This window comes from Apaloderma vittatum, unplaced genomic scaffold (genome assembly GCF_000703405.1).
Source record: "Apaloderma vittatum isolate BGI_N311 unplaced genomic scaffold, ASM70340v1 scaffold12998, whole genome shotgun sequence".
NCBI lineage: Eukaryota > Metazoa > Chordata > Aves > Trogoniformes > Trogonidae > Apaloderma > Apaloderma vittatum.
In genome coordinates this window covers 10,384-38,063 of record NW_009729142.1, presented here as the reverse complement: position 1 = coordinate 38,063, position 27,680 = coordinate 10,384, and the positions used below count along the sequence as shown (strand labels likewise).

The 27,680-nt window shown below is 37.9% G+C and overlaps 1 protein-coding gene across 1 annotated transcript in view; it reads left to right on the top strand.

Annotated features, from left to right (window-relative positions):
- The window catches only part of NAA15 (N(alpha)-acetyltransferase 15, NatA auxiliary subunit), a 29,216-nt gene extending 2,711 nt beyond the window's left edge, over positions 1-26,505 (top strand). Inside the window, exons 2-20 of the mRNA XM_009874343.1 lie at positions 1,614-1,698; positions 2,562-2,666; positions 3,333-3,490; positions 5,828-5,962; positions 6,125-6,278; positions 8,568-8,687; positions 9,354-9,449; positions 9,586-9,692; positions 10,105-10,177; positions 11,224-11,393; positions 12,071-12,223; positions 14,413-14,541; positions 16,861-17,074; positions 18,208-18,401; positions 19,861-19,969; positions 20,534-20,632; positions 21,400-21,543; positions 22,058-22,155; positions 25,017-26,505. Of these exons, the coding sequence (XP_009872645.1) occupies positions 1,614-1,698; positions 2,562-2,666; positions 3,333-3,490; positions 5,828-5,962; positions 6,125-6,278; positions 8,568-8,687; positions 9,354-9,449; positions 9,586-9,692; positions 10,105-10,177; positions 11,224-11,393; positions 12,071-12,223; positions 14,413-14,541; positions 16,861-17,074; positions 18,208-18,401; positions 19,861-19,969; positions 20,534-20,632; positions 21,400-21,543; positions 22,058-22,155; positions 25,017-25,217 (2,544 nt within the window). The 3' untranslated portion in view covers positions 25,218-26,505. The remainder of the gene's footprint in view (positions 1-1,613; positions 1,699-2,561; positions 2,667-3,332; positions 3,491-5,827; positions 5,963-6,124; positions 6,279-8,567; positions 8,688-9,353; positions 9,450-9,585; positions 9,693-10,104; positions 10,178-11,223; positions 11,394-12,070; positions 12,224-14,412; positions 14,542-16,860; positions 17,075-18,207; positions 18,402-19,860; positions 19,970-20,533; positions 20,633-21,399; positions 21,544-22,057; positions 22,156-25,016) is intronic.
- The last annotated feature ends 1,175 nt before the right edge of the window (positions 26,506-27,680 follow it).

Genomic DNA, 27,680 nt, shown 5'->3' with positions numbered 1-27,680 from the left:
AGGGAAAGGTGTCCCTGCCCATGACCTAGATGGTTTTTGAAGGTTCCTTGCAACCCAAAAAAGTCTTTCATTTTTCTGTTCATACATTCCTGAGTGCATCTTTCTTTGGATGCTCCCTGAGCATCATCCTTCTCCTCTTTCTCATGATTCCCTTTCTCCAAAGGGTGGTGACAAGATAGGAGGAGCAAGGTCCTTGGTTCGTGATGCCTTTTGGTCTTCACCCTGGATATTTCAGCTGTATGATATTAGTACCTAGAAAATAATACACCTGCTTTGTGGTATACCAGCTTTTTACACCTTTCAGGTTTATTGGTATTTTCATTTGTGCTTTGGGAGTCAAAACTGGACTCTAAACAGTACCTTTAATGATCCTAAAGCAACGTAAAGCAGAGAAATTGAGGAGGATATGCCGTTTTCTTATTTTAAGCATTTCCGATAACATTCATGTAACTTCTAAGTTTCACTTTTAGAACTTCCTCTGTGATGGGATGACCTGTTGGGTCTACCTCTCCTGACTATTTTTGCTGGAAGTGCTTAAGGACAAACGGTGTCCATACATACATGCTTATGAGTGTGCTTGCGTAGTTAATTTGGAGCAGCAGCGTGAGGGAAGGTGGAATCCTGAACAACAGCTTTTTTAGGAGGATGTGAAAACTGTTGGCTGTACTCAGTTTGTTCCAGTCAGCCGTCCTGCCACCACAACTGGTCAGCTAGAGTCAGAGAACCTGTTCTAAATGACTTAGTAGTTCCCGTAGGATTTGGGTCTATACTCAAGCAATGAGTGATTCTTTACTCTTCTGCCCGTCAGGGCAATGGTATTGAAGTAAAATGAAACTTGAGGCTTTAGTGACTTAAAATACGAATTGGTATTTACAAGGTGACTTCTTCCTCCCTTGGCTTCTGATTGAAGATTAGCACAGGGAATGCACTGACAGAAATAAAATAGGAAAATTGTTTTTAAAAGTTCATGCTCTGTGCCCTTCTGCATTGCAGTTGCATAATGAATGAGACTCTAAACCACGCAGATCATTAGGGTTGCATTTAAAAAAACCTGTAGATGAATGTTTTAATTTGCAGTGTGGCAAAGATGGTGGTTTTGAACCTTTTGAGATATATGTGGTATTGAAATGGATTGTAAGAAGATACTTTCAGAGATCGTTTAAGCCAAATGCAATAATTTCGTTTTCTTTCCTGCCTGTATGGTCGTTGGAGGTAGTCTCATGGTGTTTCTGAGAAAGATAATTGAGCCAAAGTGAGTCGAATGCCTACCAGAATATTACAACATAAGGTTTGCCTTTGTGTTAAAGGAAGGTTGAATCTCTGTAGGCACTTATGCTTCCTGTGGTATCTTATCTGAGAAGCTGCTGTATGGTAATGTGTCTTTGGTTACATATTTCAATTTGTGTTCTTATTAACGTATTATTTTTTCTGGTGATGGAAAGAATTTTTAAGCACATGAAGCTCATTAAACAGGGAACATTAAAATATTAGTTTAATAAAATATTAGTTTCTTTTCTAAAAGCCCTGGCTGCACTGATGCTTGATTTCAGGGCAGCAGAAATACTTCCACTCAACATTTATTTTAATAAATGTACTCTGCTCTTCTTCAACAGAGGTGTTACGAACATAAGCAGTATAGAAATGGGCTGAAGTTCTGTAAACAGATCCTTTCCAACCCAAAGTTTGCAGAACATGGAGGTAAGTTTTTCAAATGGCACATACTCTCTTCTTTTCCCCGTACTTAAGTATAGAGTTAGAATTTGTAAGTTTTATATTTGTAGAGCTTTATTTTAATCATTTGCTTGTAAATCAGTAAGAGCATCCAGAAACCAGCACCATGTTAAGCACTTACTGTTGATAAGGTTTGTAATTTTAAACACTACATTTGCCAGTAGTCAGTAGTCATAGCTTGCCATTCTTTATGCTGCAAGGCTAATATTGCTTATAACATGGTGCTTAAATCACTTCTCGGGGGAAATTATTTACTCACATGGACAGCAAAGACAAAAGGAAGAGACTGGATGGTGTTGAGCACTGCCTGTCTGTCAGTTCTGTGGTTTAAAGAGATAGTCCTAAAGAAGAAAAGGCTGTTCATCCTCAGCTGTGTTTTCAGTCAGTTCTTAATACTGAGTTGAGACTTTCTTTCCACTGTCCAGAAGCTTTTTTTTTTTTTCATTTTGCCATCTACTTTGGTGTGGATGGATATGTGGAAGTCTGAGTTGTCAATTAATACTTGAGTAGTTGTGATGCTTCTTTACAGTAAAAAAAAAAAGAACTCCAAAATGTTTGTGGAGCAGACGGTTTTTAGTGCCTTTAAAATACTGCTTCACTTGTTCATATAAGTAATGCATAAAGTTTATTGTTATTTATGATATGCATAAGTGAATAATCTACCAGTATAGTTTACCATGTGAAAAAAGAATGCAAAATCTTCATGCTGATAGCCGAGTATACATTTGCATTTATGATGTGCTTTTGCTGTAGTAAGATTAAAAACCTAAGAAAAGGACTAACTGATACTTATTTAATCCTGATTATTTTCTTTCCTCTTATCTTTTAAGAAACCTTGGCGATGAAAGGACTAACGTTAAACTGTTTAGGGAAGAAAGAGGAAGCTTATGAACTTGTGCGGAGAGGCCTAAGAAACGACTTGAAGAGTCATGTCTGTATCCTTTTTGAAATAGGGCTTTTGCTAATGAATAGAAAAGGTTTATTTCTGCAGCTACTTGATTTATAGATTAGCAACAAAAACCAGTACCATTAGGCTTCAAACTGGAAGTTCAGGGTTTTAAATTTTCTTCCTGTCCGTAATATTTTGTCTAAGCTATCCAAAGGGCAGATGCTTTGCAGCTATCCTGGCAGTCAGAGCTCGAATATTGTTCTGGCTTGTACGGTATATATTTTTTTTAATCATTAAGCTGCAACTCTGAACTTGTGGTGGGCTGAGCTAGGCATTTAAGTGTGTGATTTGCTTTAAAAATATTAGTAGCTGCTGTTACATTGATAAGGACTTTTCATGTAGTTAGAATACATGAAGTGTAAGCACTTCAGTTGTCTTAATATTAAATTCTTGCTCATGAAGTTGTTTGCATACAGTTTGCAGCCTATAATATGTACCCCATACATATAACTGACAAAAAGTTCTCTGCATTTAGCTTGCAAGCAGTTTCTTGCAAGTTGTAACGATTGCCAAGAATTGTTATGATTGTAATAATGATGCCATCCATTTATAAAACAGCTTAAGAGCTTTTTACTGGCTGTTCCATCACGGCCCTGTTGAATCTGCTTTCTCCCTGCTCAAATTCAGTAGAATCCTTAAGAGAATTTTCCAGGTTGGCATGTCTATGGCCTCCTGCAGAGGTCAGACAAGAAGTATGACGAAGCTATCAAATGCTATAGAAATGCACTGAAATGGGACAAAGACAATCTTCAAATCTTGAGAGACCTTTCTCTGCTGCAGATTCAAATGAGGGATCTTGAGGGTTACAGGGTGAGTATATGTATATACTGCATTTATTATCAGCCTCTACGAAACTGCAGCAAAGGTGGCAAACTGTTTAATGACACTTGAAAGAATATGTACTGGGTTAGGTCAGGAGTGTTCAAACTGTGTTCTGCTCAATACTTTATGAAAGTAAAAGTAGACGTGCTACTGGTGATTTCTATAAAGTGTACAGGTTTAATGCCCTATTAAATGATGCGTTTTCGGCTCAGTGCAGAATTGCTTGCTTTTTTTTTTTTTCTTTTCTTCTTTTAAATGCTTTATAATCTGACTGTAGAGAATCCCGGATCTTTTTATTAATTTCTTGGAAGGATTGCCGCAGGTAAATGTGATGTATTCAGAAGGTTACTGTTACTGAGGCAAAGGACTTTCTATATTTTAATAACTTTTGACCATATATCCCTCTTCCTTTAAATCAGTGGCCACCAATTTTCTCTTGACAGTGGGTGACAGTACAAAGCCAGCAGTGTGCTACATGAAGCATCATATTCTGTTTCCCAGCCCACCTGGGCATCAATGACAGCTCCTTTGGGTCCAAATATTTCCTTACATTTCCTGTGAGCTGTAAGATTGTGGATCAGAATCCTCAAATATTCCTTCTCTTTCTTGATTTTAACAGTCAAAATGTTTAGATTAGTATATTTTTCTTTTTTCCTCTCTCTTCTTGAATTGCTAGCTGATGTCTATCTTGCCAATACCTTTATTTCTTAAAAAGTAGCAGCTTCTGTTTCGTATGCGTATTCTTTATGTGATTCAGGCTAAGTAGTAGTTGCTGCCCATCATCAGCTTGGGGCTTCCTTAGTATTAGAACAGTGACTACAGAAGATTTGTTTGTTTCTTAGTGTGCCATCCAGGGAAAGGTGAAAATGGTCACTTCGAGTGACTAATAATTTATAGGAAAAATAACCAACACACAAACCTTCAATTTCTCCTAAATTACTTTTTTTTTTTTGTGCCTAGAAACTTACTCTTTTACAGCTAGTGTAGACTGGTGCAATAAGGTATTTCTTTTCTCAGCAAACTAAATAAAGCTTTGAGATTTTTACCCGGGAAACCTTGGATGGTAACTTAAGTCAGGTTTTAATCTCTTCAGGTTCTTGTACCTTTAAAGCTGTGGTTATTAAAACACATTAGTTGGTCTTTTCGTAGATTATTTTCTTTTCAAATTCCAGTAGTGTTAGCATGCCAAGAACAAGTTTCATTCTCAGAGCTGAGTGGAACTATCAGCTAACATAGGTCCACAGTGAACTTATTCCCAACTTTGGGCATTTCTTAATCACTGTAATTTTTCATATGAATAATTTAGAAATTTCAGTCCCCTCTTGCCAAGACAAGATAGCCAAAACTTAGTTAGCATAGGTGCCAAAATTAGTTTGCAAATATATCCTCTCTTGGCCTCTGGATAAATGTGAATACAAGTGCATAACTGCTGAACATACAAGGAACACACGGTTATAGAACGCGTTAAGAATTGAATGTTAACATGCTTAGAAGCCAGTGATTCGTGACTAGTCACTTAGTAGTTTCTGAAAAATGTGAATTTACTTGGAAAACCGAAAATAAGATTGTGGATTGGTTGTAGCATTTGGGGAGGTTTTTTGTTTTATTTTATTTTGTCTTTATAATATTATGGGTGATCTTCATTCTAGTCAATCTGCTGTAACTAGTTTTAGTTCTTTAACCCCTGCATCTGACTGGAATTTTTTAATGGGTTGTAACTTCTTTCCCTTTATTTTAAACTTCTGGAAGATACTTTTCAAGAGCCTGTAACAAAACAAGTAATAACTTTTCCCTTAGATTACAAGAACATGATACCAAGCCAGTCTGTTGCATCTTCCAGCTCTAATTATGTTCTTGCCAAAGAACAAGGATGCATTTGCATGACCTATTTTGCAGAACAACACTTGTAATGATTTAATGCCTGTGTACTTCCAAGGTGAATTTGGAACACCAATGGATAGTAAATGTTCTTGCAACTCAAACCAAAGTATCCTTAATTGCATTCTGTTCCTAAGTGGTAAGACAGGAAAAGCACATGCGTCATAGTTAACAAAGTCGGTCTGACTCATCGGTATTCAATTCAACGTGATGTGTTAATTTGTGTCTTGGGTTTGGGGTTTTTTTGTTAAGTCCCAGCTATTGTAGCTTTTTAAAGTTTATTCTTTTGGCTCAAAACACCTGAACATTTAGCATATTCTGTATTAGCACATAGAAAACTAATTTTTAGTGACAATCCTTAAGTGTTATGATACTGGAGACAGAGTATTGCCCAATGGGTTCTACAGACTGTCAAAGTCAGGAAAATTAATACTTACTTTTTTGCAGGAAACAAGATACCAGTTGCTTCAGCTCCGACCTGCACAGCGAGCGTCATGGATTGGTTATGCTATTGCTTACCATCTGCTGGAAGACTATGAAATGGCAGCAAAAATTTTAGAGGAATTTAGGAAGACGCAGCAGGTAAGAGGAAAACATACATGGAGTGCTGCTTAAGTCAAAAATAAAAGGCTGCTTCCTCTCATGATGTGACAACCTGGTGCAGTTTCTTCAGGCACATTAATTAAATCCCAGATGCGTTCTAGAAGGCTGAAATTTCTCATTGTGTCTTATTTTCCCATGTAGACGTCGCCTGATAAAGTGGACTACGAGTACAGCGAGCTGCTGCTGTACCAAAATCAGGTCCTCCGGGAGGCGGGACTGTATAAAGAGGCCTTGGAGCATCTTTGTACCTATGAAAAGCAGATCTGTGATAAACTGGCTGTCGAAGAAACTAAAGGTAATTACTTCTTAAACACACATTTAAACATAAAGTGTACAATTGAATGCCTGCATTGTCAGCTTTTGCCGTCTTTTGGAACTTCACTTTTTATCTTTGATTAATTTAATTCTGCTGTGGTGGAGGACTGCTTGGCTTGCAGCTCATCCGTACTCCTCTCCCAGGTTGGTAAGACATCAGTAGGATTCTGAAACTTGGGATGAGCTGATGAGCGTTTCAGACAGATAATCCTGAATTGGTGGCTTAAAATCTCGTTTGGGTAGCATACCCAGACCCATACTGTGACAGCTTTGATAGTGATCCTGACGGGGAGGCCACCTGCTGAAAGGGAGGGCAGAGTAGTCTTTGGCAAAGTAGGCGGCTTTTAATTATACTTGGTCACTCTTGCAGTGTGCGGAAATAGACTCTTTAACTGGGCAACGCAGTGTAGGATTCTGTTACTGTGTTATTATAATCTTAATGTATAATATAGTAACAGAGCTATATAATACTTTATCTGATAGCCCACAGCTGGTATTGTAGAGTGAAAGAAGTTTCTTTTTAGAGCTCTGCTAAGAGGCATGCTTTTTCAAAGCTTGCTTTCTTCCTCTTCTGTGTGGTGCTTGTGCAGTCCTTCAGTGAAACTTCCCATCTCTTTCCATCTGTTTCCATCTGCTGTGTGGTCATGGCCCATACTGGAATTCATTTGGATGACTGCTTGAAGCAAAGAGAAGAAATCTTTTTACTCTCTGACCTAGCTCATCTCACTGTCTTCCGAAAAGAACCTGGGAATTGAGTAGTGGCAGTATTTTGGAAGGTGTATGGTATTTCCTGAAGCAAAGTGTTTGCAGACAACTCCCTGGGGTTGCTGAATAAGTTACTTGGTTGCATATAAATAGAAGAGGTCACAGACAGGTTTTCGGAGTTTTGGTTTTGGGGGTGGGATTTTTTTACTTTTATCTAAAAAAATCTTTTACTATACTATGTCTTCTTAAGTTTTTGATAAAAGTCTGAGACCAATACTGAAATAGCATTTTTGAATAGGACTTCACAATCAAAAAACCACCACCGACAGAAATATCAAACCATAACACAAAACCTTCTAGCAAGTTAGCACAAAAAAGGATGGAAATAGTTTGTAGTCTGTGCTCTTCCGGTAGCATGTAACTGATTGATTTTTTGGGGGCACAACTCCTGTTGTGATATTATGTCTAGATTAACTGCAGTGCATACTACGGAAAAGGCTGCTAATAATAAATTAGTATCGTCTATGAATTTTAAGTGCAAGTACAAAAGCCATTGTAGTCAAGCACAACTGGGAAACACTGACCATGGTATTGGCATTTGCCATCATGAGATAGAAATTATAACTTTCACCTTGGGGAGGAAACTCAGGCTTATTTTCTTGATTCCATCATGCTCTGTGAGTCAACAATTGACATTCTCTTTGGCATTAGATACTGCATGTAGTCCTCAAGTCATCCTTTCTGTGAGAAGCAGCATCTCTTGACAAAATTACATGTTGGTTGTGTGACATAGGGGAAAAAGAGAGGTCAAGTTGACTCACGTTTTCCTCTTCCCAATCGTAAGAGAAAATCCTACCTTAATCTAGAATGACACCGTGTGAACTCTGGTGTGTAATCTTTTAGTGCCTCACATGTGTGGACAGCAAAGCTTTCTAAAAAACTGTTTCACTCAGTGAAATGGGGAATTGACTTTCGTTGCAACTCCAGCATCAAAAAAGATGCTCTATTATGGAGTTGTTACATCTAGACTTAACTAGAAGATAACTGTTAGAAGTAAAGTGTCATTAAAAGGGGACTTGGGTGCAGAATCTTGAGAATTCATTAATTGGATCAGTGGCTTGATTTAAATCATTGGAGTTAGTTTTGTGAAATACCAGACTGAAGAACCATTCTTTTATTTGCAGCTCGGCAATTTCTATTTGGTTTTCAAGATGCTATATACAGGAAATGCTGTGTACTGTTTGTAGTTGCCTTCTGTAGTAAGAACTGCCCTTAAGTAACCAGTCACTACAGTAAGAGAAAAAACCCATGTGTATCTTGCTTTTAGCATTTTCACGTAAGTTTCAAGAGTTACTGGCTCAGTTGTAGAATCTTATTGTAATTGCATTTGTCCAAGTAAAAGCCTCTGTCAGCTAGTTTGTGTTGCCACTGTGATAATTGTTTTCTAAGAAATCAGAATCTCTGTGGAGTTAGGGACTATCTAATCTTTTACTGTAGAGTGATTACTATTACCCTGCTTCAGTGTCTTGTTGCATTAAATTAAAACTTCTTGGATTTCACACAGGAGAACTCCTGCTCCAGCTTGGCAGACTTGAAGAAGCGGTTGAAGTCTACAAAGGACTGCAGGAAAGAAATCCTGAGAACTGGGCCTACTACAAAGGCCTAGAAAAGGCACTTAAGCCAGGTAATGATTTTTTTTCTGTTGTAGTAAATGAGCTGTTTCTGCACATTTGGAATTTATATAGGAAACAAAAATTTGTATTGCTTTAAATAATAAAAAGTATTATTTGAAATGGTCCTCGTTTAAGCTTTTGCTTTTTAATGATAGTGTGTACATGGTGTCAAGAAAGGCTGGAAGTGTTTCTTGTGTTATTGTTGCCCTGTCTTATTTAGAACCAAAACAAGAAAAAAAAGCCGTAGTCTTTGTGCATGGTTGAAAGAAGGTAATTATTCCTTAGAAGACAGTTTTACTTTACTGTCTCTGTTATCTTAATCTTTCGTCATAAGTAATACAGGTTTTGGAAAAACAAGCATGACTCTCCTGAATGGTTTTCTTTGTTGAAGATCTAGCACAGCGATAAGGCAGGAACTTTTTTTAAGATGAGAGATAAGCAGTTAGTCTTCCACTGCTGGAAGAGGAATGTACACACACTGAATACCTGAAATCATTTAATACTACAGTCTTAAAAAGAATAAAATGGAAATTCATGTTCTTTAGGAAGTATATAGCCATTAGTTGCTAAATATTCTGATTCTTTTTCTGTAATAAGGTATGAAATACTTCCTCTCCTCCCCCTTTCCCTTCATTCCAAAAAGGAAGGCTAAAATAATCTCTAAAATTCTGTTCCAGCTAATATGATGGAGAGGCTAAAGATCTATGAAGAGGCCTGGACTAAATACCCAAGGGGACTAGTTCCAAGAAGATTGCCGTTAAACTTTTTGTCGGGTAAGTGCATATTTGCTGAACAGGTAGTGATCAACACTTGTTTTTCTTAGATACTAATGTTTTAACAGCATAAACAATCTGCAATTGATGAGTAATGTGTGGTAAAACAAAATCAACAGGTCTTTTTCCTCTCAAGGTGAAAAGTTTAAGGAATGTCTGGACAAGTTTCTAAGGATGAATTTCAGCAAAGGTTGCCCACCAGTCTTCAATACTCTGAGGTCATTATATAAAGACAAGGAGAAGGTATGGGGTTTTTTCCCCTCACTTTTTACAAGTTCCACCTCATAGCTACATTAAAGACATGAAGGAAACATTTTCCATGTTCACTCCATCAGCATTGTTTTATATTATGGCCTAGTGTATCTAGAAAAAAAACACCACAAGTACAAGCATTCATAGCCTTGTGCCAAGTTGGGAAACATAGAAGACTAAGATTTACTAATTATAAGCTTCATAAGTGTTAACCAAGGGAGGCTTAGTCTTTATTTGTTAAAAAGAGAGGCAAGATTGAATGTGTTTCCGTATGTATTGTAATTCAGGATATTGTAGAATTCAATTAACAGAAATAACTAGTTTAGGTAACACCCAGAAGTTCAGGTTGAAACAAATTACCATCTTGCCCACTTTTTTTTTTGGTCTTGTCTTGCACGTGTAGGTGTCAATTATAGAAGAGCTCGTCATAGGTTATGAAACCTCTCTAAGAAGCTGCAGGTTATTTAACCCAAACGGTGAGTGCTAAGACTGTCGTACCACGTGAAAGTAGCGCCTGGTGTCAGCATTGCGTGACCATTCCAAGTCGAGTTATCAGGGAGGAGTGAAGAAATTGAGGTGATGTTTGGTTTGGGTTTTTTACCTTAACACGGAACTGAACCATAGCCATCCTTAGAATGGATTTAAGGTGCCAAATACAAAGTCTGTATTCAAAATCTAGTCACTTGTTCTAGATTTTTCTCCTGGCTGCACAAATCTGGTCATCTCTTTGAAGGTTTGAGTTCAAAGTATTCTCTCAAGACTTGGGCTTACCGTTGTCCGGGAAACTGAAATTTGAAAGCTATGTTTAATCTTTAATTGCAGAAATGTCAACAAGAAGAAATAGATCCTGATAGCACAGTCTTAGAAGGGAGGGAATTTTTGTGGCAGCTGGGTTTTGTGTTATTGAGAGTTTTGTTAGAGACTTAAAAAATGTTTTTCAGGTTTTGACTGATAACTGTTTTATCGTGACGTGTGGTTCTATGTGTGTTGAATCCAGGCTTCATAGTTTCCTGTCTGGTAGCTTCATGATGTTATTATAGTCATTTTGCAAGCACATCGTAACAGAAAACCTCCAGGAAAAAACATTTCTGCGTAGAATATCAGCAGAGGGTAGCCTTGAAATTTTGGTAGATGGATCATAATGGTTTGAAGTAACCAGTCTGAAGTAACAACTCTGCATCATGCACTGCAGTCTTGCACATCTGGCCGCCCTTATTAAAGAACTAGTTAAAACAAAAGGCAGCTCCCTTCTGACCCACTAATGCACTTTTTCCTTTCCCTTAAAACCACAGTATGAGAAGGAGGCAGCATATGCTTGGGTCTTGTCAAACCAGAGACTTAGAAATTAATGGACTTACCTGGACCCAGGTGTTGGGAAACACTCTTGGGTCTGGTCTGACAGCCTGGTACAGAGGTGGAATTAACTTTGATGGCTGTATTTGCAGCACTCTGCTTCTGAGGTAGTGTTTTAATAACTGAACAAACAAAAAAAAACCCCAAACCTTCATTTTTCTCCCTCCAGATGACGGTAAAGAAGAACCTCCAACCACTTTACTCTGGGTACAGTATTACCTGGCTCAACATTATGATAAAATTGGACAGCCGTCCCTGGCTCTAGAATATATAAATGCTGCTATAGAAAGTACTCCCACTTTGATAGAACTCTTCCTCGTGAAAGCAAAAATCTATAAGGTAAGTTTGCCTTGGCTTTAGTGACCAGAGTTTATTCTTTTTTTCAGTGGAAAGTTTTCACATGTGCTTATAGTTTCCTGCCATGTTTTTTATGTGAATAATGAAGAGTTAAGCTTGTATTAAGCAAGACACATGGAGAATCCATGAAAAATTACTTACTTAGTGAATTTTAGTGTGTTTCTAGGTAAGGGTATGTTTGGCTACTTGAGGTTTTGTTACTGCAGATGAGTAAGCCCCTATGAAGGTTTTTAAGTCATTAAAGGATAAACATACTGCAAAATGCCAATTCTTATTTTAGAATTGTACGTTTCATATTAAAAATCACACCAAAAAAATTTAGTTTATGATTTAAATGCCTTCCACATGTTCTTAACCCCCTTTTTTTTTAACTACTTAAAACCAATTCCCCAACAACACTATGTTATTGTATCAGAATGGGATTATATAAAGTGTCTTTTATGCATTTTCACTAAAAACTTATAGTGCCAAAAGACCCGTAATTCCATAATGAGAGAAAGGAATTTTTCTGCTTTTTTTCTCTGAAGATTTATTGCTTTCCTCAAACAAGCTATTTAATAAAATATGTGTACAAATTAACTGATTATATTAAACATTGGGTATATAAAACACGGATGTTATACAATTATCGATCTAATTTTAATTTCTGTCTCTTTAAGCATGCTGGAAATATTAAAGAAGCGGCAAGGTGGATGGATGAGGCTCAGGCTTTGGACACAGCAGACAGATTTATCAACTCCAAATGTGCAAAATATATGTTGAAAGCAAACTCCATTAAAGAAGCAGAAGAAATGTGTTCTAAGTTTACAAGGGTTTGTTGCATTTAACTAATAGCTCTCTTAAATAATGTGAGCCTAATCTCTTGTGGGGTAACATTTCTTGTTAACTTTCCACTTGCCTTTACTATAATCGTTAGGTTCTGTTCCAGAGCAACTACAATTGCTTGCTTCACTTATGGTAGTCAGTAGGAGGATAATCTTGGATAAACACAATTCCATAGTATTAAGTGAAAACTGTAAAGCTTGGATTCGATCATTTTTGCCGAGTAGGGAAAATACAGCGTGCCTGTTTTAGAGAGAACATCTCAGAAGTTTATTTTTTCAAAGAGGTCTTTGGGTTTAATGTTGATTCTCTGGAGTCTTTGAAAGATCTGACAAACTTGCCCATGTGCATTTTATTTTTTCTAATGTTATTAAGACAATTCAGATTTCTCTTGGAACAAAATTTCTGTGTGGCTACTATATGTGAGAAGCTTTCTTACATGTTTTCCTCCTGTAAACAAGCTTTCATCTCTGAGGCCTTGTGGTGGAGTGATGAAGGGAAGCTGCATATTCTATTTTGTTGTTGTTGTTGTTTACCAGTGACCAGTTAACTGGCAGAAAAAGTGAAAAAGTTTGTATTATTCTGGTTGCTTAAATTCATGCATCAATTTTTGTCCCTGCAGTAACTCATGCTCATAGGTCTGATAGTCTCGCAGGTTAGTTGCTTTTTTTTTTTCTTTTTTAGCTTGACTTACCTTGCCGCTGTTCTTTCGTAACTGATAATCAGAACAGCTCAATGCAATTTTTCCAGAATATGTGGCCAATTTACAGTAGTGGCAATATCATATGTTGCCAATGGGAGGCAGGCAACGAGCTGTTGGGACATGCCTGCAGAGGTAAAACCTTTTTTGTTTTCCCATTTTTCCCTTCTCTCTTGGAGAGTGGAAATGTGGAGTAAGGTAGGTTGAGCAGAGGAGAGGGGGGCATTTGTAAGGGGAAAGATGAAGGATTATTGTGAGATGGAGCCTGCGTGCAGGCGAACACCAAGGAAGGGAGGATTCTGGTTTATATAAGCTTAGTAGCTTTATGTGGAGTTTTTGATGCAAAACTGCCGTGAATCTAGGTTAATTGACCTCTCTCAAAGCCTTAAGCAGCTTTAAGATGATGTCAAAAAAACAGGCGTACCAGTTGTGCAAAACTGAAGTTTAGAAATAAAATTTAACAATGTTGCTCTGTCTACTTGTTCATATCCTTCTGAGCTTGTGTCTAGTGTAAAATATAAGCTTGTTAATTAAAATAAACCAATAATTAAAGAAGACCTAGGATAAGCGTAACGAATATGGAGCTAAAAGTTTTTCTGGTTTTTAGCAGCCTGAATGAGACTGGTTTGAAGACTGCCTTTCTGTCTTGTTTGGGGCATTCTCCTTACCCTCCATTGGAATATTATCTGTCATTTTCCCAGCTTTGGCTCTTGGCTGCTTCTTGAATAATTGCCTGGGTTTTGCAAGATCACTGTAAAGTCAGAGTGGCTGCATCCACCCCAGGTAGCTGACTTTGACATTCAGCTTGAAGAGCATATGCGAAATTCTACAGATCTGTTCAAGTATATGTAAATGCCAAATTTGAAAGACAAGTGTAAGCTGCTCTTTTTGAATCAAAATATGTCAAAGCTCCCAATATTCCTTTTGCTTTGACATTCTGGTACCAATCACATAAGATATAACCTATTGCTACTTCCAGTTGCTATGATTAGCTCAACCAGCAGGTCTTTGGAAGACACAAATGCTAGTTTTAGTTTAAAAATTAAAAAAAATTAAAAAATTCTGCAGTGTCAGTGTTATGCCACGTGCTACAACTTTTCTGCCATTTTTCTTTGTGCTGCTTTATGTTATTTGTGCTCACAGTGTTCAAAACATTGAATGAATGTCTTACCCTGAAGACGAGGATCTGTCACAGTTAAGTGGTCACTACCTGGCTGTTGATTGTGGATTTCTAACTCCTCCAATAAGTGGAACATCAGAGATTTTTTTTTATATTTTTTCCCTAACTAACGGAAAAAGTAGATCTATCTCAACTGCAGCATTTCTGACTTTGAGGATTATAATTTTCAAATTTAGCTTTCTTTTGATAGCTGTTTATTAGTGTTTTCAGTTAGAACGAGGTCCAAGAAATGGCAGTTACCAAACTGAGTAAGACTCTTTTATATTTGTTTTATTTTCTAATGCTGTTTTTGCTTTTAGGAAGGAACCTCGGCAGTAGAGAACTTGAATGAAATGCAGTGCATGTGGTTTCAGACAGAATGTGCGCAAGCTTACAAAGCAATGAACAAATTTGGAGAAGCACTTAAGAAATGCCATGAAATTGAGAGAGTACGTATCTAGTTAAACTGTCTAGGTTGGAAAATGCCAGATTAAGTTTACAGTGCTAATATCTTTCCCTTTTGAGCAGTAAGAGGGTATTTCATACAGCTTCGGGAGAGATGTCGTTTTGTTTTGACTGCTGGCAAGTTGATTAAATTACTGTTCCTCCTAAAACCCTGCTGTACACTGTGTAGTATAAAGAGATACTCTAAAGTCATTTGAAGATCCAGGAAAGAACAGAAAACTTGCAGAAATAACCTTGGCTTTGGCAGGGTGCATGGGAGTACGTATTTGGGTACAAACCAAGAGCTGTGTGTGCTTAAAGTCCAGCAGGAACACAGCTGAACTGGCAAGCCCAGCCTTAAAGTAAAGGAAGGATGTTGCCTTGGTTGTTGTTAAGTCACTGTGTTTTAGGAGGAGAGAATAAATGTAAAAGCTATCAAAAATATATATATTCTCCTTGACAAAAAATATTAAGCTACGGTTTAAAAGAAACTTAGAAATATACAGACTTCTTAAAGTAGAAACTATATCAAAAAAAGGGGGGATATTTGCATGTTAAATGAAGATCCATGGTAAGGCAAAGTTTGCATGCAGACTTCTAAAAAAATAAGTTTGAGTTTGGGTTTTGGTTTTTTTTAAGCACATTAGAGTCTAGAAGAAAGATTGAGGGTGTAAATGAAGTGCTCAAAGAGAATTTAGTAAGAAGCTCTGCCTCTTTGCAAATAAGAGAGGCTTAAGGAGTTTGTAATGCTGATGTTTTTCTGCAGAGAGGACTGACTAAGCTGTGGAATATTCTCAGATTAGAATAAATCAACCAAGTGATTCACCAAGGCCGTATTCTGTTCACACAAATCCTTTAAAGCAATACGTGTAAAATCCTTTAAGAAGAATTTGTGTAAGAAACTACTGGTCTTGTAAATTATTTTGGGTACCAGAAGAGGTCAGCAAATGAACAGCTGATTTAGGCCACCTTAAAAAACATTTGTAAGGAATTAAGTCACCGTATAATTTATTGGATAATTGACTGAGCTCATAGTAAAGATCAGAAATAAGATAGGCAGGTGTGTTGCGTTCAGCAACCATCAACAAAGCTTTTATAAGAAAAAGCAGGGTGTCTTGAATCTTTTAGACATGCTGGATATGCTTAAGGCAGTCTAGTTGATAAAATGTGTTCAGGATTTCAGACATTTATGTTATCTCAGCTGTCTCAGCAAAAGAAGGGAAGTTGATCTCATGGATTTAATGGTTGGTTCGTGGCTGGGGAAACCAGTAGGAGCAAATAATCAGCTTTTACGAGAGAAGTAATGCGCGATGGAAGATTACTAAGGTGTCCTTACAGCATCTCTGTTGTTTGATATTTTAGTAAATGGTCACAGAAAGGGAGTCAGTAGTGGGAGAACAACACTTGCGCTGTCGCAATACTGAATGCTACGCTAGTGTTCCTGGTTGACAGTGTGGTCAGCGAAGGAGGGACAAGAAGAATTCTTTGCCTGTGCCTAAATAGTGAAATGTCTTACATGAGTTACTCCTGGTAGGCAAGAAATCCTGGAACTGTTACGGACAGTGCTGCAAAAGCTGTGTGGCTGTGGAGCAGCAGTCAAGACAATGTTGGGAATTAAGTGACTGGAGAAGTAGTACTTGTGTTACATAAATCCGTTACGCTGTTGACATCTGAATATCACACCCCCTTTAAAATGTGCAATCAAAATACGTGCCATGGAATAACTTTCATGTGAAGAGATTGCAAGTAGCTTGTTCTGCTTACTGTTTTATCCGAAGCTTTGAGAGGCAGCAGCTGAGTTCAGGATGAAGTTGCGTGAAATTGTAACTACATGGAGGAGTTAAAGAGGGGAATGACTTCACGGCTTCTCAAACAAAAACAAGGGGGCGTCAGGTGACAATGAGGGAAGAACATCTTGTGCAAGAGGAAATACTTTCTCACGTCTTGTGTGAGGAATTTGCCACAGTATTTAATGGAAGTCAAATTGGACTTCTGAGTGAAAAAATTAAAGAGTTCGTAGAAGACAGATGTTTTACATACAGCAAATGTAGAACTTCTGTCCCTTAAACTCCAAATTGTCAGAGGGCAGTTCCTGTTCAGAGATAGTGAAATGGGTGAATTTTGGTTCTGACCTAAGATTCCTTCTGGGTTTTTTTTTTTTTTATTTCGAGGGGTTTGTTAGCTCATTTTTTTACAAGTTAGGGTGGGTTTGTCAAACAGCAGGCTTTTACTGCATGATTGCTTTGGAGAGAGTGTATTAAAAAGTCAAGGTCAGTATCTGCTTGTTCATGCTCGCTAAATAATCTTGTGTTGTGTTGTGTTAGCATTTTATAGAAATCACGGATGACCAGTTTGACTTTCACACTTACTGTATGAGGAAGATTACCCTTAGGTCTTATGTGGACTTGTTAAAACTAGAAGATGTGCTTCGACAACATCCCTTCTACTTCAAAGCAGCGCGAATTGCCATAGAGATATATCTGAAACTTCATGATAATCCCTTAACAGATGAAAATAAAGAACACGAAGCTGACACAGGTATCCAACCCTCAGGATTTATGCAGTTTCACTCATTAGTGGATGTTTTGAGAAGATCCAGTGTTATAGTTGTCAGCCATAGTAGCCAAAAATAAGAGTTTTGTCCCGATTCGATGTAGACAAATTGTAACTTGGGCTGCATGTTCTACTGGAAGCTAAACTAATACATGTTTTTATTTTAGTTATTATAAAACAACGATAGCTTTTCTGGTGACACTTGTAATTTTTAAGTAAAAACGTGTTTGTTTTACGAAATGGATGAGAAAAAATGGGATTCTCATGGTTATTGGTCCATGAAATAAGATTGAAGCAGGGATACTTGGTGGTAGCTCTGTTTAAGCATTTTACCAATATGCAAAAATTTGACTGGGTAGAAACTTAAATGTTATCTTCTGATGTAAAATACTGTTTAAATCACTATTTCCCTCCCCATCTCTGACTGGAGAGCAGTTTAGATGGTTATGGCTTGGGGCACCTCAGATGGTATGAATAGAGACTATTGAATCCTTCAAGAGGAATTTGTTGAGTTTAAATAATCTCTTGGTTCATTTGTGTGGCTTCAGGTTCAAATTACGACAAGTGGAAGTGCAATAGCATTTCTTTTGGCCACTTTCTGATGTGTTTTAAATTAATTTTCCATGCTTTAGTTAGAGGGAGGAGAGGATCTGAATATGAATCAAATGCAAGATGACTGTAGGGCTTTAAAAGCAAAGCTGGACCAGTCTATGCCAAAGCGCAACTATTTCACTGTATTCTTGTCAGATCATTTAATTCCTTCCTTAAACGTAACTTGTGTTGGTTATTGCACAAGGAGTAAATTCATGTGTATTGGTGCGCGTTTTTACTCCTGCTGCTGGGTTTGTGGAGTCTCACAGTAACTACTTTGTTCTGCCTTCAGCATGTTACACTATTCTGATTCCTTTTGCCACAATTTCACAAAGAAATTTTTGAATTACGAACCAGCCGTGGAGACTAAAATAATCTATTGAGTGTAAATAAGCTTTTACAAATGTAATGTCAGCATTACTAGTTAGTAGATGTGGTTTAAAGAAGATGATGGTGTCTGACAACTGATTGAGGCTGTTTTTATTAGACATGAACATTGTCTGGTTTTGCCCTTTGCATGTGTGCAGCGAATATGTCTGACAAGGAGCTAAAGAAGCTACGAAATAAGCAGAGAAGAGCGCAAAAGAAAGCACAACTGGAGGAGGAGAAGAAGAATGCTGAAAAAGAGAAGCAGCAAAGGAATCAGAAAAAGAAGAAAGATGATGATGATGAAGAAATCGGAGGACCGAAGGAAGAACTTATCCCTGAGAAGTTGGCAAAGGTGCTTACAAATGTAATAAGTCATAGAAATTTCTAGAGAAGTTTCAGTGAGCACATATGCAGTTTGCAAACCGTTCAGATAACTTGGTTATCTTTTTGCGTGGTGGCATTTTATAAAGAATTTGTTCCTAGGAGTAGTCTTTGGATATACTGTCGGTAATGCGATGAAATCACAGCTCTTGTGCCTGATTATCAAAAGGCAACGATTGAAGTCATAGACGTTTGCTACAGGTGGAATTATCTTCATGTGTGTATTGCACTAACTTGTTGATTATACCCTGTTTCTAGTTGATCGGACGGAAGTGTTTCTATTCTGTATGTAAGGTGATTATCATTTGCTCTTTATGTCCCATAATTTATTTTTTATTTACTAGGCGTAGACAACCTGTGAAATAGGAGACATTGAAACACTGAATGCTTTAACAGCATTTGTTTGCATTTGTTTTGAATGGGGGAGTGAAAAAAAACCCAGTATGAAGAAGCTGTTTGGAAATAGTAGTGGACTGAGATGGATTTTGGTATCAGGATTGAGAACTGTGGAGATATATAAAGGGGAGTCACCCAGAAGACTATTCTCATGCTTAAAGCTGTACCTGTAAGGAGCAGGAAAACACTTGAAAATGTGGGCAAAGATAATGAAAAGATACATGTAGACTGAAAAAAATAATTTCTAGTAATAGCAGTATAGTATCCAAGTACTGTTGTCAGTATTCCTGTTGTTTAGGTCACTACCTGGGAGAAGCAGCACTCTTAATTGCTGTGCTAGTCAGGATTGAAATGGTCGCAATGGCACGGGTGGCAGTTGAGCTCTGGAGCAGAGGGTTGTCATGGGACATCCCAGGAAAATCAAGGCAGTCCCCAAGATTATCGGGAATGGTTGCACCTTTGGCAGTTCCAATTCCTTTATATTCCAGGTGTAATGTCAGAATTGTGATATAGACGCTTGCAAACTCAGTTGGTTCCTAGTGCCAGAACACCATCTCTGACATAGTTGGTCACTTGGAACCAGTTCTCCCGAAGCAGTTACCCCTAGACCCCTTTGAATATGTCGCTTTGGCATTAAAGGCACAGCTTTGAAACCTGTTACATTGTAGGTTCCAGATAGTTTAAGTGCAGAGTTGTGACTGATGTATGCAAACTCATAACAGCACATATAATGTAATTTTTTTTATGAAAACTGCTTTAGTATGTGGTTATCAGGGACTCCCGAAGGTGTCCATCATTGTCTTCAGTTCAGTTATTTGCAGAGAAGTGTGTTGCGTCAACATTACCAACTTGTTATAGACAGACAAGAAATTTTGTATCTGATTCTTAGAGACTAGCTTATGTTCATAAAAGCACAAATACAAAGGAGGAGAGACAGTTCTTGTTCAAATTACCCTAACCTCCAGATGCAAGATGTAGAGTTACTTGGTTTAAACTTTGTGACTTAGTTGTGTGTCCCTTCCTTGACTCTGTAGGTTGAAGCACCTTTGGAAGAAGCCATTAAATTTTTAACACCTTTGAAAAATTTAGTGAAGAACAAAATAGAGACGCATCTTTTTGCCTTCGAGATTTATTTTCGAAAAGGTGGGTGAGAAAACTAGTGGAAGAAAGCAATTTGCAGTTCGTAAAGATGCGTATTAGAGTTTAAGCAAAAATTACTGGTGAGAGATGAGTCGGTCCCTCGGAAGAGACAAGGCTTTGTATTGGGCTAGCACCTCAGTCATGAGTGGTCTGAAGAAACAAAAGTTGAACGTTTGGTGATCATCCGCTTCCTTTGCTGTGTCTGTAAGCAATGAGACTACAGTTAATTCTCCCTGCTTGCTTTTTTTGCCTAGTTTTTTGTTTATAGTTCACAGAAGTGCACACTGTAAGGAAGTGATGTGTAGTTGCTAATGCGAGCTGGTCTTTTGAATTCTTTACTCAGTTAAATATTATGCTTTAAGAACTTATGTTCAAATTTGCTTACTAGTTTTAAAGGTTTAACTCACTGCTTAAATGAACACACACCAGGAAAAAAAGGCTGTTGCAGCACACTTGGCTTTAATTTCTGCTGATCGTTCTCATTTCCAACTCCAAATACACCTGCGACATGGCAGAGTGAGTTCCAGCCGCTGGTTTCTGAACATTTGCCCACACTTTGTTTTCCAGAGAAGTTCCTCCTGATGCTTCAGTCTGTGAAGAGAGCCTTTGCTATTGATTCTAGTCATCCTTGGCTTCATGAGTGCATGATTCATCTCTTCAGCAGTGGTGCGTATCTGATGTGACTTCATGTGTACGTGCTTCGTGTGTGTGTGCCTCCAGATGATGCCTAGCCTGCAAAAAGTCATTGATTAATTTCAATTGATAGACTGTTAGCACAATTAATTCAAAATATTTAATACAAATCTTAGCTTCTAAGTATATTTATTATGACTGCAGCTGGATTTAGTAGTTAGTCCAACAAGTATTAGTAGATCTTCTTAAAACTATGAGGAGGATGGTGAATGCCTGACAGAGCGAGGGAAGAAATTTAAACTGCAGAGTAAGGAAATCTGACTTGTCTGCTGGCAGCCTGCGTCACCCTGCAAAGAGAAGGCTTAGAATTCTGTCCTTTTTCTTAGAAGGTTGGAAAGATTCTTTCTCTTCCCTTGCCCCCAAAAGATCACCCTTCCTCTTGATGGCTACAGATGAGATACATACAAGAACAGGCTTGTATCATGTTGATGTTTGAGCCTGATGTTAATCAGTAAGAGGGAGAGTGTATTGGAGCAAAAGGGCTCTGGCTTTTGCTAAACAACAGAAAACCATCACAGTTAAGCTTTTTTCAGCCAGATCCAGTTGGAAGATCCTTTTTCGAGGAAGACGTATGATATTCAAACAGGTTGTTGTATTTCATATATCTTCCTCTGAGATTTTTTTGTTTCCCGCAGCTATATTAATAACATAAACACTACTAATACTAAAATAAATGCTTAATGTAGATTTTACTTTGATTACCTCTGCTCACCTGGCTTAACTTTTTTCTGATTCATTAGTGTCTGAAAGTAAGGATCTGCCCGATGCGGTTAGAACAGTGTTAAACCAAGAAATGAATCGGCTTTTTGGAGCAACTAATCCAAAGAACTTCAATGAAGCTTTCCTTAAAAAGAACTATGACTCACTACCACATAGGTTATCAGGTATTTTACCTTTATCTTTTTTCCGCTCTGCTTCTGTGTTTCCTCTGCTGATCTAGCAGTGGCGTCTCAGTATTGGCACCCATGAAGTGAAAATCACTCTTCCCATCAGGAATGCTCTTCTCTTCTTGGTTTGTGTTCCTGTAACAATGTGACCACCAGGTTCTCTGTGATAGTTCTTTTAATTCTGTCTGTACACGAGTAAAACACAAATTTGTGGACCTCTCTGCCCTGCTGTTGTTTGTACCACATGCTGAATGCATCATAAGGCTGTGACTGTTTTTAATGTGTTTGTGAAATAGTTTCGTGCATGAAGAAGTATTTCCCAGTTGCAAAGTTCTGTGGGGTTTTTTTTGTTTGTATGTTGTCAAGCTTTAATGCTCCACGTGTTTTCCGTTTTGAATGACTTCTCTAGAGTTCAGTACACCCTCACAGTCATATTATCCCTATTTAGTGTTTTTGTATAAGACATTTTTGTTGAGGCTCCAGGTGATGAAGCTTATTTTTCCTCCTGTAGCTGCCAAAATGATGTACTATTTAGATCCTTCCAGTCAGAAGAGGGCAGTGGAGCTGGCAGTGACTCTGGATGAATCCCTCATTAACAGAAATCTTCAGGTAAGAGAGATTTTTAAATTGTAAACATTTTCTGGTGTATCTGTGGAAGCTTTATGCAAATCTTGGAGATAAGAGGAAGCTGAAATGATTGCTGTGCCTTTACAGTAAGGAGGTTGGGTTGTCATGTAAGAGAAAGGAGTACCAGGTTTATCTGAACTGAAATGTTTAATGTCCTTTTTGCACATTTAAACTAAATTACTTTTGTCGTAATGGGAAAATAGCTAACTAGCAGCAGAAACCACGTTATTACTGCAGGCGAAGGGAAAGCTTGTTAAATACGAGAGATTTCACATGACAAAAGATGCTAAAATTTCCTAGTAAGAAAACAGTGTAGTCTGTTGCAGCTTCAGTTCTTACACAGGCGACTGTTCACAAGAACAAGGTTGACTTAGGAGTGGCTCAGACTCCGTACTCATCCTTTCACACTTTTCATATTCCTCCCCCTGCGAGCTGTGTGAATTATTGTAGTTTTAATAAAAGGTACATGGGCACGTTTTGGCCTCAGCATGTAGTTAAGTGGTTTGTTCATCAGATTTGGGAACTGCTCCGCTCTCGTGATTGTGGAATGATCTCACTGTGCTGCTGCCACCAGGCCCCTTCTCTCACTCCCCCACCTTTATCTGGGAAGGCTTCACTTCTGACTGGCAATTCAAAGTATTTGAGAAAAGATAATTTCTTTTTTTTTCAGCTATCTTCATCTGTTTCTTTAAAAGAATTAAGAAATACGTCTTTTTCATCCTTGTGACCACATACTGGCAGAACCTTACCTGGCAAAGCAGAGAATGAATCAAATGTTCTTTCTTTTTTCCTGGTCTTTTCTAAATTATTTCTGTGTGCCAGTGAAACCATTTCCTTTGGCATCACTGCAAGAGCGTCCAGCACATTTAATTAAATTTTAGAGAGATTCCTTGGCAGGCTGTCCGAGTGTTAGGACATTTGCTTTCTTTCGAGTCCCCTGGCACTTCATTGTCCTCTTTGTGTGCGAAGACTCAAGAGTTGTTTGGTTTTTTAGATCTGTTGCAACTAAAATTGATGAACTTACTAATAAAATTATTTTGTGGGCAAAAACGAGCATTTAAATATATATATATTGAGTCCAACAGAGCTTTAGGTGTGAAGGATTTTAAGTTGACAATAGAATTTCTGGACAAAACAGGAGAAAGAGACAAGAAAAGACAATTTTGCGTGATGTATAAACTTGCTCAGGATGTTAAAGATGCAGATCCCTTCTCTAGCTGATAGACCCTGTGTCTTTTGATATACTAAGTACATACTTAGCAGTTTTCATAAACAATTCTTTTGTTTGGGTGGTTTTGCATTATTGCTTGAGCAATCTCTGAGAGTTTAAGATAGATTATCAATAGATTTAGAAAACAAAAATTAAATTGCCTTCAACAGCATTCATTTGTCTCATAACTGTTTCTTTTGCCCAAGTGTGGGATTCTGGGAATTTGACTGGGGAAAAATCAAAATGTAACCAAAAACGCTTGGTTATTTTAGAGGTGTTATCTTGATAGGACTACAAGAAACATTTACTGACTCAGCAGCATGTAAAGATGATATACACAGCATTGCGATAAAACTTACAAAGTTCAGTTTAAGCATTTTTGGTGGCAGCATAAAGTACGAGTTTGGATTCTACTGAAGTTTTTTTTTTTAGGTGGGGAATGGAAAGCGCCCTAAAAAAATTATAATCTGAAGGAGTGTGGGCATTCATTGAAAGGCATTCATTCCTATGTGCAAAGAGATTTTTTTTTTTTTTTTAAGTTTAATTGTAGTCAAGACCAGCTGCCTCAGTATGTTGCAGACATAAATCTAGATATATTTGACATTCTGTGGATGCCAGCGTCACAAAGAGCAAATGCGAGGAGAAGGGGTTGTTGAAGAAAACTTTATCACCCTGGGGCCAGAGGGACAGGGTGGTTAATGTCAATACACAGCAATAATAAAATAATAAAAGCTATAGTGAGTATCATAGGAGTGGGAAAAGAGTAGCCTGCTGTGTCGGTGCTAGAATACACAGCATGGACGGGTGTTAAATGTTGCCGGGCTTCAGGGAAGCTCAGGGCATCAATTTCTTATGTTTGGAGTCCAAGTTTAAAAAAGAAACAAAACAAAACCCAAACTGGCAAACCTACTATTTCTCTTCTAAAACATGAACAAAAACGGATACGAAACTGCAGATATATCTGAAGAATGTGTTAATACTGTGATTTGATTCACTTAGTTACAGACACACTTCGGGAAGTCACATATCCTTAAATGCAAAAAATGTGTGGGATTTTTTTCCCCTACCGGAAATGTTTTTACATTTAATTATGGTTATTCAGCAGATGCTGTTTTTTCATTTTAATTGTATTCGGCGATTCTTACAGTTCCATCTGAAGGCACGTTCACACAAGTCAGTGTTGTGAAATTGCAGGATATATTCTGGATTCGTTGTTTGTTTGTGAACACTAAAATTCAAATGCATGTGATGTCTTGCTGAAATGTTCAGTGTATTCCAAGATTGGGGCAACAGGCACCAAAACCTCATATTTAGCTTATGCCTGGTTCTGGATTGCTACCTATTAAGTTGTTTTCTTTTAATTAAAAAAGAGACAGGTTACAAATGAGCGTTTCCTTTTTCAGCCAAGACTTGTGGCTGTTTTTTAAATCCCTTTTTATTGCATTATTTTGAATCGGACTACGCTGGTATTTCATTCTGTGTCTAGTTAAAAAAAAAGTCATTTAGTGTTGATAGAACCCTGAAAGCAGTACTTGGGAGCTCGGTTTCTTTGAAGCGCGGTGTTTCTGGTTTGCGAGTGTTCGGATGAAAGCTTGAGAAACTGTAACACTTGTTTGTTTTTCTTTTTGACTAGACTTGTATGGAAGTATTAGAAGCTTTATGTGACGGTAGCCTTGGAGACTGTAAAGAAGCATCTGAAACTTACAGAGCAAATTGTCATAAGCTTTTCCCTTATGCTTTGGCTTTCATGCCCCCTGGATATGAAGAGGATATGAAGATCACAGTTAATGGAGATAGTTCTGCAGAACCTGAAGAACTGGCCAATGAAATATGAACAACTTTATTGGAAAAAAAAAAAAATGACATTGGACCATATCTGGTGTATAATATTTTTGTCACGCACCTGCTGAATTGTTCTAACTTACACAGAGAATGGAAGGAAATTTAAAAAAAAGTTGCCTTCAAATAGTTTTACTTTTTTTTTTATCCTGCTGACAAAGTATATATATAAAATATCTAACATATTACTGGATATAGGTTGTTTGGTCTCTTAAAAATTAAAAGCTGCTAAAATTGAAGAAAAAAAACACCAAACCCTTCTCCTTACCTACCTACCCATGTTTTTAAACTAATTTATATGAAATCTGGAGGCGTACAGCCCTCAGAGCAGGTGTGTGGCAGAAATATTACTTTAAATTCGTCTTGTGAGATTACTGTTATCTCAGACAGCAAAAATGCTGTTTTAGCACTGGATTCTTTCACTGAGCACAAAGAGTTGATGGGGCTTTAGCATCTGACTGATTCTGATACGGGGATGATTCTGTCCATAGGAAGTACGCAATGTGAATCAGAACATAGAGAGAAACCTGCAACACGCGCCTTGTGTTGTGGATGCCGGGACATACGGATATCGAGCAGAATTAAGAAACATAGTGTGTTCAATAAGCTTGTTGTGTCTCTGAAATTCACTGTACACGATCAGTTTGGTGTTCTTGCACCACAGTTTTTAACTGAAGGAACCGGTTAAAACTATGTCTCTCTTTGAATTAAACTTGGTGGGGGGAGGGCGGGGCGGGAACGGGGAAGAATCAACGTTGCTGTTCTTAAGACGAACCTATCTGGGTAGGTTGGCCAAACTTTTTAAAACTGTAATGCAAGAACCAAATAAAATTATGCACTGTGATGTGGCACCAACTAATTAGAAAGATAGCATGCGGTTTTTTCACGTAGAGTGAAAACGAAATGAGAACATACTATGGCTTGGAAGTTGCAAAGAGGAGAACTCCTAACTACCATTTTGACTGATCAAGAGACTAATAGTTTAAAACCTCAGCAGGCCTTGTTCACGTTATGCAGAAAAAAAAAAAAAAGTGCTGCAGTTTAGATACCTCTGGAACTTTTCCACAGTGTCACAGGTTTGTAATACTTGAAGCCCTACATTTCTAAGAATATATTTCTTGCTCAGTTGTTTCAGGCAAGCCCAAGACTTTGTAACTTTTAAGGGGCCCAAGATTTTTTTTTCAATAACAGACCAGCTTCTTATTCCTGCAGTTACAGATGTAATTTCCTTTGTCAAACATAAGGTACCAAATATAATGCAATAAAATGTTTTGAAAAACAAATGTGTGAATATTTAAACCAATCTCTGTTGTACTTGGAAAATGTATGGGTTCACTTAGAGTGCAGCTCAGGGTTGGCTTTCTGTGCCGTCCAGTTGTCACTGCTGATGGGTGGCTGTTGAGTATAACGTACAAATGCATTCTCTGTAAATACTGAATGTCTGGGAAGTCCTATAATGCAGAATGCTTTACTACTTGGCTCTTAAGTTCCACCAGTGTTATGCTGAATTTTATTTTCCAAGTCAAGCTGCAGTCTACGAGTCTACTGTGTTAGTAATATAGATAAGTGCTCAAGTGGTTTTGTTTTTTCTCCTTTTTTTTAAGGCTCATATAAAACAGAACATAAACTACAGCTTATAAAGTGAGTGCCTTCTTTGCTGCAGGAGTTCAGAGTTATCTGTCATGTGGATACACAGCCTTCCTCTTCCACATCATGGAATTCAGTGATTGACATGTACAGTTAAGAAATCCAGGAAGACTTAGGGGAGTTTGTAGCTTTCTAACTGGCAGAAGAACAGATTTTGTTTCTTGTATGTTCAGCCCCACTTTCTTTTCATGGTTAGACTATCCTTGTGTATGTTGGCAGTGTAGTTCACGTCGAAAATGTGAGTTGTGTCGCTAAATTTGTATATACAATCTGCTGGGCTTTTAGGGACTAGAATACCTCTAGAGCCTTTAACTGACTGGTGTTTTTGTCTAGATCTCAGTCTTTTCTCCAGCCTGAGATACTTGGACTGCACGTCTTCTGCAACTACTGAACATGGTTCAATCTTGCCTACACAAGCTCTGAGCTTTTGGCCTTGCCTCTGAGTATTGCTGCCGCTCTCTTGGCTTCTGATGCTTAGCTGGAGGCAGATGAGTGCTCGCTCTTCTTAACAGATTGTGAATTGCATCAGGCAATTTCTTCCTTTTTTCCCAAATTCTGGGTTTTGGGTGCTGCCTACACATGGAATTCTTTCCTTTATTTTTTCACTGCCTATTTTTGTGTTGAAGTAGACGAAGTAAAAGCAAGAAGTTACTTGTTATCTGTCATTATGCAAGTGGAAAAGGATATTTCTGTGGGCCTTCCAGAAGCCTCTGTCTACACATCTGCTGCGAGTTCCGTGAAGATGCTTTTTTGTAACCTTGTTGAAGGGCGTCCATAGTGCTTCATGGGTGATATTTTTGGATTAAAGAGG